The 14,143-nt window shown below is 33.1% G+C and overlaps 1 protein-coding gene and 1 pseudogene across 2 annotated transcripts; both read right to left on the bottom strand.

Moving 5' to 3' along the window:
• Positions 1-3,310: 3,310 nt before the first annotated feature.
• On the bottom strand, positions 3,311-4,629 carry LOC143580374 (cyclin-dependent kinase B2-2-like; annotated as a pseudogene). The gene is made up of 7 exons (XR_013143633.1): positions 4,492-4,629; positions 4,358-4,406; positions 4,133-4,278; positions 3,956-4,049; positions 3,794-3,863; positions 3,570-3,707; positions 3,311-3,466 (listed from the first exon to the last, which is right to left on the bottom strand). The product of XR_013143633.1 is annotated as a cyclin-dependent kinase B2-2-like (transcript).
• A 1,722-nt stretch (positions 4,630-6,351) lies between these two features.
• LOC143580377 (pyrophosphate--fructose 6-phosphate 1-phosphotransferase subunit alpha-like) lies at positions 6,352-11,758 on the bottom strand. The gene is made up of 19 exons (XM_077063419.1): positions 11,635-11,758; positions 10,735-10,907; positions 10,142-10,254; positions 9,973-10,047; positions 9,776-9,889; positions 9,614-9,681; positions 9,454-9,537; positions 9,326-9,379; positions 9,126-9,206; positions 8,951-9,044; positions 8,806-8,879; positions 8,583-8,693; positions 7,760-7,804; positions 7,626-7,682; positions 7,444-7,548; positions 7,244-7,360; positions 7,063-7,166; positions 6,801-6,966; positions 6,352-6,704 (listed from the first exon to the last, which is right to left on the bottom strand). The coding sequence occupies exons 1-19, from the start codon at positions 11,722-11,724 to the stop codon at positions 6,585-6,587; spliced, it is 1,845 nt and encodes a 614-aa protein (XP_076919534.1). The 5' UTR covers positions 11,725-11,758; the 3' UTR covers positions 6,352-6,584.
• Positions 11,759-14,143: the final 2,385 nt, after the last annotated feature.

Here is a 14,143-nt window from a genome sequence, read left to right as displayed (position 1 = left end):
GTGTGAAAGGACTAAATTACCCTTGGATTTGAAGATTTGGAAAGGAAGGTGGGGGTTTGTTTTGTGGTAGTTCGGATAATTTGTGTTAAAGGTGTATTTAATTATAGGGATTAAATGCATTTTCTTACCTAATAACGTCTATCTATTTAAAATTTTTGGTACATGTTATTTAAATGGAAAGTTTTTTTTAACAGCTAATATTTTTCCACTTAGTTTATATTACGTTTCAAACGAGACTACAACGCACAACCATTTAATTGTAGGTTATACACATTTGCCACTGAACATGCTTTTAGTTATTTTGATATTTGGAAGATGATAAAATTAAAAGATAGTATTGAGTGATTCATTGTGTTGCATTTTCATGTTGGCCGGTAAGATGAATGGTAGAAGTAGTGTGAATGAACCGATCCCAAAGCGAAACAAAAACCGACGCTTTGGTATTATGTTTTTGTAAAAGCCAAAATTTCGGTTAGCTTTTCCGTTTTAAGTGTAACCGAAACCGAAAAACCAAACCAAACTTATAGATTTTCATTTTTATTTTGATTTTTAAAAATTAAAAGCATTTTCATACCTAATAATGTCTATCTATTCAAAAATTTATTATTTTATATTATATGAAAAGTGTTTTTAGTTATTATGATATTTGAAGAATAGCTTGTAAACGTTAAGGGACATCTTTATGGTTAAGTGGTGTGTCTTATAATCAGAAAGTTACGTGTTTAAATTTTATTATGTGAAAGTTGTGGTATATTTATACTATAAAATCTTGAAATTGTTGTTAGAAATGTAATATTAAATTAAAAAGATAGTAATGTTAATGTGTAGATACAAGTTGGTAACATATTCACGTGTTAAATCTATAATAGCAGACAATTCGTCCATTTAAATAGTTTAATGTTATACAATATTATGTATCTTGGATACAACTTTCTTGTGAATAGTATACAAGTTATGTAATTTTTTTGTATCATTCAAATTTCTTATAATAATATTTTTCTAAACTCTATGACATGAAATAACATGGGACAAATTCAAGTGCTAGGAAACAACCTAGTAAAAACCTTGTAATTCAAATGACATGTCATTAGAATGATAATAAGTGTATCATTACTCTTATGCTTTTATGTTTCAAGATTATATAGAAAGTATATTTGAGGATATAAAGTGATATTCATTGATCAAGATTTCTTTCTAAAATAGGATTCCAGGTGATAAGTTTTGATCATGGCATTTCTTGTAGTTGTCTTAACTCTAAACTTTAGGAACCAATCATTGTTTTGATGAATGGAAAGCATAAACCGGTTAGAACTTGTCCAACATATGGACTTAAATACAAAAGAATCATCTTTGTTGTTTGGATTGGTTACGATTTATTCCAATAACGTCTATGCATTTAAAACTGACAACGAATTCATCGTATCTGTTTTAGTAAAAGGTAGATATCTTTAAAGAAAACAGTTTTTTTTTGTTGATGTAACATTGCTAAATGTAATAACATAATTTTAATGATGATTATATATAAAACATTTAAAATTCATTACGATATATTTTAAAAAGAAACAAGATCAAAAGAAGAGATGTTACGGCCCGGTGATGTGGGCCCAAGTGTAGAAGACTGGGTCATGATGTTTCTGAAGGTTTAAGATCGCGCTTCTAGGGGTGCTACACAGTGATGTGGGCCCAAGTGTAGAAGACCGGGTCATGATGTTTCTGGAGGCCCAAGATCGCGTTTCTAGAGGTGCTGCACGAAAATGGGCATGACTTGGGCTACGGGCCTCCGTTTCAAACGTGCTACCAGTTAAATCGACCGTTGGAACGTGGGCCACGTGGTAACCAGCCGTAGGCGAGTTATCCCGTTTATTTTTTTGAAATAAGCTTTTCTATATACACTTTTGGGTCACTTTTATGTTTTTTGTGTGTTTTTTGGGTTTTCTTTTTTGTGGGCTGTTGTTGGGCTTGTGGTTGTTTGTGTCGGCCCAAGCCCATTTTGGATGTTTATTTAATATATTATGTATATATGTGTGAACCCTCGGGTGGGCAAAAGTGAAATTGCACTAATTTTGACGTTATTTTACTAATCTCGTGAAAATAACGTTAAAAGTGACGGACGGTTAATCAGGCATCATGTAGTGGCGTTGATAGCCGAAAGACAAGGGTACATGCACCAATCAGCCGGTGTCCCGATGATTGAGTGCTATGTGCCTTATGTCCAAGGCTTGATGCAAAACTACTATCGAGCCGGGGGTCTCACCGGAAGCAGCCTCTCTATCCTTATGGGGTAGAGGTAAGGCTGTCTACATCTTACCCTCCTCAGACCCTACTATAGCTTTGCTATTGGTGGGATATACTGAGTACGATGATGATTTAATATATTAACTTACTTTGTGAGTGATCATTGATCAGAATTGAATAAAAATAATTTGCTTTTCAAATTCTTGCCTTTTGGGGTCGAATTTGGGGGTTTGGGAAGGATCTTCAAGGGTATTCCAAGAATCAACGTGACTATCCTTCTGTTTCTAATAGTACGCTGCATCACCCAGGCTTCGTGTTTAACACGAGTCACCTAAAAGGATAAAATGCATAGCGAGTCTCCTCTAGTAAAACTCGTGTGTCGTCTAAGGTATAACAACCGAAGTAATGTTTACTGGTGGGAATAGAGGTGCACAAATCGGTTAACCAAATGCAACATTTTCTGCACAAAAAAACACTTAGGGCGCGTTCGCTTCACAGACTTTTTTTTAAAGGATTTGGAATTGGAACAGGAATTGGAATGGAATGGAATGTTTGAGAATCCCTATCATGTGTTTGGTTGGTTGTATTGGAATTGGAATCTTCTTCATTTTTTTTTTTAAGAACGAGGGCAAAGGCGGAACGTTTTAGTTTTTTTACATTTTTCGTTTTTGATTTATATTTTGAGTTATGATTTTTTTATTAATTTTTTTGAATTTTTTTTGAGGGGTTTTATTGTTTATAAGAAAATCCTTAACAATCCTTTCAAATAGGTGGGATTTTAAAATCCCATGAAATGTGAGATTTGATAGGATTTAGTTTCCATTCCCATTCTTTCATTTAATGAAACAAACATATCAATTCATGGGATTTAAAATCCCATTCCTTAGAATTCCTTACAAATCCTTGAAACGAACAGACCCTTAGATCATTGAAAGCTCTGAGTCATGTGTTGGTTGTGAATTAGTGAGTATTACCAAATGCATATGTCATTCAGATTAATTGGAACATAAACAAAGAATTAAGAACACTAGTAATTTCATTCAGATTAAGAAAAGCCACAAATCAGCAGTTAGTTTCACACACCAGAAAATAAGAAAAAAAGTCATATTTGCTCGAGACAAGCACAACCGACATCATCTCAAAGATGAGTCTTGTCAAGATCATCAAAATACGGATGTTCCATTGCTTTCCTAGCTGATATCCTTCTTGATGGTTCATATTCAAACATTTTCTGCACAAAAAATATTCATAACAGCAATAATCAGACTTTATATTTAAAAAAAAAGTTCAATTACTTACTATAAATCAAAAAACAAGTTGTAACTATTATTTACCGAAAGGAGATCAAGCCGTTTGCATCCAGATTAGGTACAGCAGTTGAAACCTTCTGAGGCTTCCATTGAGGATACTCATGCCAGTCCTTGAGCTTGCTTACTCCTGGCCAAATTTCCTCATTCGGCGTACCCAATAACCTGACCAAGAATTATTGTCACATGAATTCAAGAAACCTGAAACTGATATAATTTTACATTAAAAAAAAAAGTTATCATTTATTAACCTGAAAATATGCAGCAACTGTTGAACCTCAGAATCTCCAGCAAAAATGGCAGTATTTGTGACCAATTCGGCTGCAAATTTCAAACAAGAACAAACCATATGCTAGTTATTATCATTAACTGAAACTAATGAGATTATAAAATGGTATATAAACTTTTCATACCGAATATGCAGCCAACGGACCACATATCAACAGCAGTTGAGTAATGGGTAGTGCCCAAAAGGACTTCTGGAGCCCTATACCAAAGTGTCAAAATCTGCAATGATACAAATAATCAAGAACAATATTAGAGTGCTACTCAGTCGCGTTGTTTGACCTAAATGCTAACAATAATGTTACCTCATGAGTGTACTGCTTGAGTGGTACAGTAACCGCTCTAGCAAGTCCAAGATCGGCTATTTTAAGCATCAATGTCTTTCGATCCATCAAAAGGTTGTGAGGCTTAAGATCCCTAAAACAAATGATTAAATGAACTGAATAACAAGAGCATAAATTGCATAATCATTCTTTAGTTATTCTAAAGTCTAAACAGGAACAATAATAATAGGTTCCTGTGTAACACACCATGGGAATGACAGAAATCAACACCCTTGCAAAGCTGGTACATCAGGCTCTAAACAACAAGTATAATAATAAACAATATTAGTTTTACAACAAGAAGAATATTAAAAGCTGATTTATGAAGAAACTGTATGTGCCTTGATGACTTGAGGCGGAATCTTATCACCATATTGGCGATAAGATCTTATGAATTTCTTCAGATCGGTTTCCATGTACTCGAACACCAAGTAGAGAACAGTGTTTCCACTCTTATTAACACCTTGCTTCACATCCATCAGCCTGTATAGTAAAATGATGACTGTAATTAGATCCAGAAATAGGCGTGTGCAAAGAAACCGAAAAAACCGAACCGAATCCAAAACAACGGTTTGGTTTAATGTCTGGTTTCGGTTTTGTGTGCAATTAAAGCCGAAATAACTATACTGAGTTTATACTTTATAGTTTCATTTTTATATTGATTTATAAGTATTTTATAATAATTTATTAAGTTTAACCCAAATATTCAGCCCAAATGTTTAATAATCGATTAATAAAAAAATTTATACTCAAATTCATTATTTTGGGTCACTTTTTTTAGCCTAAAAATCTTCCAGCTTAAACGTAAAAACCGGAAAATCAAAACCGAACGGTTTCCAAAAACTCAAACGAATCCGTTATCGAAACCACAAAACAGAAGAAGATTTATAAAACCCTAATTAGTCTGCAATTTTGACCTAAACATAAAACTATTTAACTGAACTCAAATGAATCAAATTAAAACAATTGGAATCCAAAAATCGAAGAAGCCGAGCCCTAAAACTTCAATTACAGTAACGAAACTCTAATTAGACTGAATAATTGACCTAAATGTGCAATTATCTAATTAACCTCAAACAAATCACATCAAAACCCTAGAAATGAGATCGCAAATTACAAATTAAATATAAGCACATACATGAGGATCGCGGGAGAGCATTCGCAAGATGGAGATCTCAGGAACTCCATTTTGTTTCTCAGTTTCAGATGATGATGAGAATGATATTCATATACTTTTATGTTTGTTATACATATTTTGTAAGGATTGGTTTTTTTATCATCCTCGTGATTCGTGAAGCGATCTGGCTCCTCCCCGAACCTTACAAGCAAGATACTAGCAACGACCAAAACAACCACCAAGCAAGTGCGGAGTTAAGTCATGCATATCGTGTTATATATATATATGATGGATAACATGATATATATAACAATGAATCATTCTTCCTTTATTTGAAAGTTGGTTCGGTTTGGAACATGAACTAGTTTATTCTTCCTTTATTTGAAAGTTGGTTCGGTTTGGAACATGAACTAGTTTATTCTTCTTTTATTTGAAAGTTGGTTCGGTTTGAAACATGAACTAGTTTATTCTTCCTTTAAACTTAATACATATCAATTAATCATTCTAATATTATATTTCATTCATAATAAAAGTTTAAAATTTACAAAAATAAATAAATAAATACTATAATAAAACATATTACATATTTAGAAAACATTTATGATTAGATATTTAATATCTTCTAAAACCATATATTTCCATGCATTCTTTTATGACAAATGATTGAAGCTGAATTCATTTCATATATGACACATGGCTTGTACATACGATTTTGATTTCTTTCTCAAATCCATTTTGTCATGCCTGATCTATTTTTATCTTCTACTATGAGTTGATGATAAAATCAATATGGGATTTGCTTATCGATATGCAATGGTTCGAGTTTAGAACGTCTTTTTTTTATGGATTGAGGCATAATAGATGACGTCGGCTTATATGTGATTTTTATTTAGTGTTAGCGTGTTAGTTACAGTTAAAAAAAAGTATTACACGATAATAACGTAAATCTCTTTTTCAATTATAATTTGAAGGTTGTGAGCATTAAGGATATTTTTACTTGATCCGTCTTTATTTACTTGACATGTTTGAGATAAAATACAACTCAAACGGACTTGTTCATCAACACGCAATCGTAACTTACCATAAAACAAGTACTTTAGGATCAATCTTCCATCAAAACAAGCACATTATTCCACTATATACACCTTTGCACAACCCAGCAAAAAAGTTACAATATACGAGCATTTCTTAACCTAAAATGCAGTTATTACTTATTTCTAATTAATTATTCAAATGACCAAAATAAATATTGTGACGCTAATAAATCTTAGCATACAAATTTCGAGATATAAACTCAAGTTACCGTGTTACATATTATCATATCGTGCCATTTGAAGGAGACGCCATGACAGAAAGAACATCTGCCACTGATGACATGGCACTTAAAGCGGCTTTCAGAATATCCTGAGAACAGCCCGGTTTCACAATGCTTCGCACCTGCATAAAAAAATACAATAAATTTTTTTTCATTTTATTTGTTTGACCCGTTACTGGTAAAAGTTCAACTGAGTTGACCCGTTGGGTGAAAATTACCTTGTCAAGATATGTATTTAGTTCTTGAATACGGCCCATATAATCCAAGTCCTGAATATGCAAGCTAACCGTCGTGGAATCAGCACCGGGCCCATCAAACTGAAGTGGGCCAGGGTTTCTGTACACATCTTCCATCAAAAACTGTGTTGCATTTTGTCTAAGCACCCTTCAATAATCAGTAAAACCGATTCATAACAAGTTCTTGAAAAAAAGAAGTAAAAATTGAGTGATTTGACTTTTCAAACCGTCATAGTTGACTTACTCGTATACTTTGCCTCTTAAATCCACAGTAGCAGAATGAACAACCGGTTTTCCTATAGTCACGGAGCCAGAAGCCCGACCATATTCTTTTACCGCCATCATAGCCTATAAATTTCCAAACTGATCAATATAAAAGTATAATATAACTAATAGTGTATATTAGATTTACAAGGAAAACATACAGTTATTGGCGCAGCACCACATCGCCACTTGTTTACATTATCCTTCAAGTTAGTTACAGTGGCCATATAACCGTTCAGACCAGCTGCCAAAATATGGTAACAGATATGTCCAAGAACCTAATTAATTAATACCTCACGGTTACGTGACAAATATTTAATGTGCAGCGTAAAAATATAATTTAATAGAGCTGAAAACATACATATGCATAATCGCAATCAAATTTCGAAGGTAGAGAACCCCGAGCTTGATAGCCCAAAAAGTGACAGATGGCGGTAAATTTCTTCCCTTTGTATGTTCCTTCTTTCTGTTAATATGTTGCATACATAATGAGTTTAAAAACTATGATGATATACTCATATACAAAGTTAAATAATATTGTACCAGTCGCTTGCTCATTTCAGCTTCTACAAGTACAGCAAGAAGCTTTTCTGTTTCAATCTGAAAGTTAAATTTCAAGAATCAATTGATACAATGCTATAGTATGCAACCTTTTATAATGATGCTAAACCAAGTACCTGAGACAACTGAGCCGAGTCATCTGATGCAGGATAAAGAAGAAGCTGTGGTATCAAAGAGCATATGTGAGAAATTATATGCATAGAAGTTTAGAGGTGGCAAAATGGGTACGGGTCAAAATAGGTTGACTCGGGTTTACACTGAACACTTTCATAAACATGTACCATGTCAGATACTCAGATATGATTGCAAAGTTACTAGGCCTGAAACGAACCACACGTTCAGCAAACAGTTCGACAAGAAGTTCATTTATTCAATAAACGAACATGAATGGAAATTTTTTTTTTCATTTAGTTAAACGAACAAACATGAACACTTGTCTCATTTCATTTATGGTCTTGAACTTCGTTTATATTCATTCATTTACGTTTGTTTATGTTCGTCCGTTCGTTTGCATTCATCTGTGTTCGTTAGGTTACATTTGTTTAAGTTCGTTAATATATCCATTTAAAACTTTTGGGCCCATTACAACTTAGTCTAGTTTCAGTAACTTTTTAGGCCCAACACATTGTTCTTCACGTTACGTTAAAAAGGTTTTAGCTTAATTATGTTCGTGCATCTACGTTCATTCGTTTATATTCATGAACCGTTCTATTATACTTTTAACGAATGAACACGAACATGCTCATTTTCTTCACGAATGAACACTAATAAGATAACCCCGTTTGTTTAATTGTTCGTGTTCAATCGTTTGTTTGGTTACGATTAAACGAACGAGCACAAACATGCCCCGTTCGTGTTCGTTCGGTTCGTTTATAAGCCTAAAAGGTAATCAAGTTAAGGGCATATCTGTCCGCGTACACATAAAAATGACAAACACACCTCTTCTTTAATAAAGGGTGGCAAAAACTGAAATAATGCAGATGCCCATGGCGACAGCTGTGATGGTATTTTATCTTTGGAAACACCTTGTCGAAGAAATCTATGGATTTCCTGAAAACAATATATTAATGCCACGCCATCAAGCAAAATAGAGTATTCTAATCTTAAAGTTAAAAGATAACCATAACAAGCCATACCACATGAAGAGAATGTGAGGAGTTACCTGCAACAATGCATTGACTTCAGGAATGCTTTCTATAAGTCCTTCTGGAAGTAGAATAACACCATGATACTTTTCTGTCCAAATTAACATATTTTAGAATGTAACTGAATATTTGATAATATGAATCAGTAATAAAAAACCAGACCTTTTTCTGCCCTGGCTTGCACGGCATCACAGATTTGTTTTGTTATGTCAAAGATGGTTAGTTTTGAAGCAACAACTTCTTCACCGAGAATGACCTAACAAGATAACATAAAAAGTTAATAGATGCAAAACAAATATGCAGCTATACTTAGTTTATGACAGAAACTAATGTGCACCATGTTGGGATGTGACTGCAGAGTGCATTCAAGTGCAAGATGAGAAGACTTTTGACCCATTAGCCGAACAAAATAATAATACTGAAAGGAAAAACTGATTTAGATATTTCAATATTTCATGATAAGGACAATAAAAAACTATCAACCAGTTTATATAAACGTGTCGCAACTTCCACTTCAAACAAAATTAAGTGGATTACCTTTTCAGCTGAAACAGCATCCGTGCAAAGGTTGCTGATGAGCTGAGAGTCAACCTAAAAAATAGCAATTCAATAAAAAGTTTAAAATCTTTATTGAGATGAAGTTGTCAATATCATAGGACGCACACCTTACAAACGGTATCAAAGCCAACAGTAGCTTCAACAAACTGGTTTCTTAGATCTCCATTCAATGTAACAGGCACTCCTACCACCTGCAAATATTTCTATATTTTTAACATAAACATAACATTATAAAGTTACATGTCGATTTATGAAAGATTCTTCAACCTTAGTAGAACATTTCGCTTGTGAAAAAGTCTCAGCAAGATGGGCAGCATCTGTGTTTGATGTTACACCTTCGGTTTTAAAAACAAAAAAAAAACAGCATTATATAGATAAGAAAGCAAGAAGTTAGGTTATTATAATTATAATTATTATTGATAACAATACCTCCAACAATGACAAGGCCATCCAACTTCAAAGCCTTACATGCAGCCATTGCAGCATTGACTTGTTCTTGTGTTCTTATTTGATCTTTTGTGCGCCCCAACAGATCATAGCCACCTATAAAGAATTAAACAGCCATAAATTAATATAAATAAAAGAAGAAAAACACATTCACAAATTTGAATTTAGCTGTAAGTTACCTTGGTTTCTGTATGTTTCAAGAACATCATCTGTGATCCCAAGTGTTTTTTGAGCAAATAAGCCTTCAGAACCACCTAGTTACATCCATGAAAGAATTGCCTTGATAACAATAATCATAGCATTGTGCGCGTGCATGTTATATTTTACCTGAACTAATAGAATGCTTACCAAGAAATCCAAGCAAAGTACTTTTAGAGTTATGAATTTTGAGAGCTTCATGTAGACCCCACACAACATTGTGTCCTCCCGGAGATTGTCTACCACAGAAAACCAACCCAAACCTGACAAATGGTAATTAACATGAGCTCGTGCTATACGGTATACATTGGTACAATGGAAAGTTTGTCAGGTTCTGTATTATGCAGACAACCACTCATAATAATAATGTTAGAGCCTATAAAAGGGGAATAGTCAAATAGGTCAAACGGGTCGAAAGTCATCTGAAATTTGTTTTAACGCATATGACCTCCTATAACGTTTTATGGAAAGATTTATAAATAGTTATCCATTTATTATGATCATAAAAGCAATATTTTTCCACAAAATGTTATAGGAGGTCATACAGATTAAAACAAATTTCAGATGACTTTCAAGCCGTTCGATCTACTTGACTCGTTCTGTTTTAGCGGATTTCTTATATTCAACAAGTTTGAGACAAAACGCAAACAAAATCGACTCATTTATATGAGACAAAATTGCCACCTATAATTAGTTTAAACTAGAGTAGTTAAAAGGAAAGTGAGTGAAAACAAAATGCATACCTGATTGCAGGATGCTCAGTGATAACCTGTGCATCTGGTACATTGGATGTAGCTCTAAGAAAATGAGCCAAAGGCTGACCGTAAGTGTTCGGAAATGATTGACTGATGGCACTAGCGCCAGACACATCCAAAGCCGTAGTTGCATCACCAAATTCTACTCTCACAGTAGTTCCCTATCAAAGAGCCCATAAATCACACTTCCTATTTCCTAATCCAAATCATTTTCCATGAATCTAATTTTCCACATATCAATTGAGAAAAAAAGCTTTACCTCACAAAGATATTGATTAATTGTTTGTGTACATGTTTCATTTGTACCTCATGCCTTTAGGTTGGTTTGTGCTAATATTATAATCATATTCATAATCATAACTATGTATGTGATATATAATGATGATATGATAAACTAACCTCTCACAATTTTTTTTAAAATATTTTAATTAATTTCTAACACATTTTGTTATTTTGTTAGAACTTTTAAATATTAAGCTTTATAAAATTTTAAATATACAGTTGTGACATGATATATGCATACTTTTATCTAACTTCCATTCAAAATGAAGGTGTGCTTAACGGCATACAAGTTTTACATTTCGGTCTTGTTTTTGTGAGTTAACACGTTGCAACAGGTGTTTGTGTGGTTCAACGTTTTTACGTCTGATTTTGTTCAACTAGTTAGACGTCAACAATTATAAACTATGACGGTCAACTAAAAGTCAATCATACAAATATAGAAACCGTAACAAACAATCAAACAATTCAAAAGCTTAGCTAATTTCCTCAACCAATTCTCCAAACGTGACTACGAAAACGCATTAATTACCACTACACGATGAATAACATATTCACAAACAATACGTATATTACTTAAATCACGAAACTAAAAGTAAATAATAAAACCTCAAGGCAAGGAGGAAGCTGAGGTTTGTAAAGCGATCGAGCATGTTGAAGATGAGAAAGTTCTCTGGGAAGTCCGTAATCAGAATCCATATCTGTGTTGTGTTTTCACGCAGTTGAAGAATAATAATAACTTTTTGTTTGTTCAGGAAGCAGCAGTTGATTGATTGATTATATGCAAGAGGAATATGCCATTGTTGAATATATGTTATGTTTTGCTGCTTCTGGAATCTATTATTATTATTATTATTATGTACTGTGTGATCAACCAAGAATTAAGAAACCATGGGGTGCGCCGTTGAATAATAATAATAATAATTATTATTATAATTTCAAGAGAAAAAGCGCCCCTAGTGCTTACCTTTGAACGACTACGACACAACACATGTTTATTCATGACACTCTTTTCAAAAGTAATTTATTATTATTATTATTATTATTATTATTATTATTATTTCTAGTTTTCAATTCTAATTTTATGACTTAATAAAGGAATAAAGGAAGGATGAGATCTCTATGAATTGTGATCTTCAGTTCGACGAAGGTGTCGGGGTTTATTACCAATAGCCTTTGAGCATATGAGTTTTCTCCAGAACTGAAGATAATTTGAAGGCGTTTGAGAGCTCCGTACGACTAGGTTGGACCAGCTGACGGTTGTCTTTTGCCATTGAGTCACACAGAGTACACATGCATTTTATGTTTGTTGGCCGCTCAATAAAAAAAACTCTAATTTTGTGATATAACGAATGTACAAATAGAACGAAAAATAATACACAAATGCGCGGCAATTTAACAATGAAACTTAGACTAACTTTATTCACAACCTAACTCAACCCAACTTTTAATTAAAAAAACTAATTTATATCTCTTACACCTTCACGATCCAACCTAACACAACTTTTTAAGTTTATTCACAACTCAACCCAAACCATTTTTTAATTTACATATATCTTTTTGTGTTTTAATTTATTCCATAAACTTTATTGTAATAATAAAATGTTTATTTTTTTAAAATAATATTATTTTCAGTATAAAATATATTAAATTTATAATATATAAAAAAATACATATTACTTTATTTTTAATAAAATTTATATCAGCTTAATTAAAAAAAAACTAAACATGATCTTGTTTTTAGATTATTTTAAAAAAAAGTTGTATAATATATGATATTGAAAGAAATCAAAATATATTTAAAACTAATTCTTTAGATGGAAAAAGGAAAAACAAAATTAAATACTAGACCACTAAGACATTGACACGTGGCAGTGAATAGGAAGTGGGTGGGTTGTGACCTAGGTTTTTCGCATGACCTGGGTTGTGACGTTAAAATGATTTTCAATTTTCTTTTTTTGTCCTCTAGTGGACAACCCAACCCAAGGGTTGTTGATAAATGTGGTCTTATAGTTTTCGCATTTATTCACAACCGGTCCCGGTCTCGAAAATTGCGAATTTTTGGTACCGGTATCGAAATATTTGGTTCGGTACCGGGATTAAAGGTAAAAATTCAAGAAATACTCGTCCAGTACTGTACCGGTCTCGGTCCCGTACCGGTACCGAAACTCAAAATATTGATACCGATTTCGGTACCGGTACCAGTACCAAATTTGCTCAATCCCTAGTCACGCCTACATACCATCAACTTTGATATAATGTATATGGTCAAAAAAATAAAATAAAAAATTCTTCCATCACATCACCGCTAGTCATTGGCGGACCTATGTTGCTGGAAAGGGGGGCTGTCGCCCACCTTAAATTTTTTTTTTTTAGTGTTATTTGTATGTGAAAATCCCGATCGCCCCCCATAAGATTAGTGTTAAGTCCCGATGCCGCCCCCCCCCCCCCCCCCTCAAGAAAATAATTCCTGAGTCCGCCACTGCTGCTAGTACCACTTTTATCGTCGCCACCACCAATTTCATTTCTTTAAATTTACAGCATAACATGATTATTTCATAAACCATATGTCTTAAAAGTTAAAAGTTCATGCTTACAATTTTTTGTTAAGTTTCTTTAAGCAAATGTAACAAAACACTAAAAGTTGTAAATTAGTGCCACTTTTGCAAAACCTAATTATGCATTTGGGCCTTTAAATAGCCTAGCTTTATTCTCTTTCTATATTTTATATGCCTTCACTTTATTAATAACTTTTCACCATCGATAAAGACACAAACTATTTAATTGTTTGGTTAATTTTAAGAATAAATAAATTAGTGTACTATGTTAATAATTTTTTAGATCATTTTGAAACCCATTATTACTTTTAATCGTGTATATTATACTATCATTGTTGATAAAATAATCATACATTTAACCGTATATGTTGACAGGTTTGCAAAGATTGAACCGAAGGACCAAATTGTTATCATGGATGCTTCTCTTTACATCGACTGTCATCTCCTCTCTCTTTCACCGAGTTAAAGAACACATGGTTGTATAGCCAAGAAATATTACTCAAAAACTTGGTTACATTGCTAAACCATAACTCGATTTATGTAGGCTAATAACTCTAACC

The sequence above is a fragment of the Bidens hawaiensis genome, unplaced genomic scaffold (genome assembly GCF_021521415.1).
Source record: "Bidens hawaiensis isolate Kalapana, Puna unplaced genomic scaffold, B.hawaiensis_p1.1 tig00030391_1, whole genome shotgun sequence".
NCBI lineage: Eukaryota > Viridiplantae > Streptophyta > Magnoliopsida > Asterales > Asteraceae > Bidens > Bidens hawaiensis.
This window is presented reverse-complemented; position numbering and strand designations above follow the sequence as displayed.

What these genes read in the sequence shown, in the direction of transcription:
- LOC143580377 (XM_077063419.1), bottom strand. Translation starts at nt 11,724, where the DNA reads ATGGATTCTGATTACGGACTTCCCAGAGAACTTTCTCATCTTCAACAT. An exon ending in TGGCCTTGTCATTGTTGGAG is followed by an intron (nt 9,682 to 9,775) that starts GTATTGTTATCA and finishes TTAAAACCGAAG; the next exon opens with GTGTAACATCAAACACAGAT. An exon ending in CACCCTTTATTAAAGAAGAG is followed by an intron (nt 7,805 to 8,582) that starts GTGTGTTTGTCA and finishes TTGATACCACAG; the next exon opens with CTTCTTCTTTATCCTGCATC.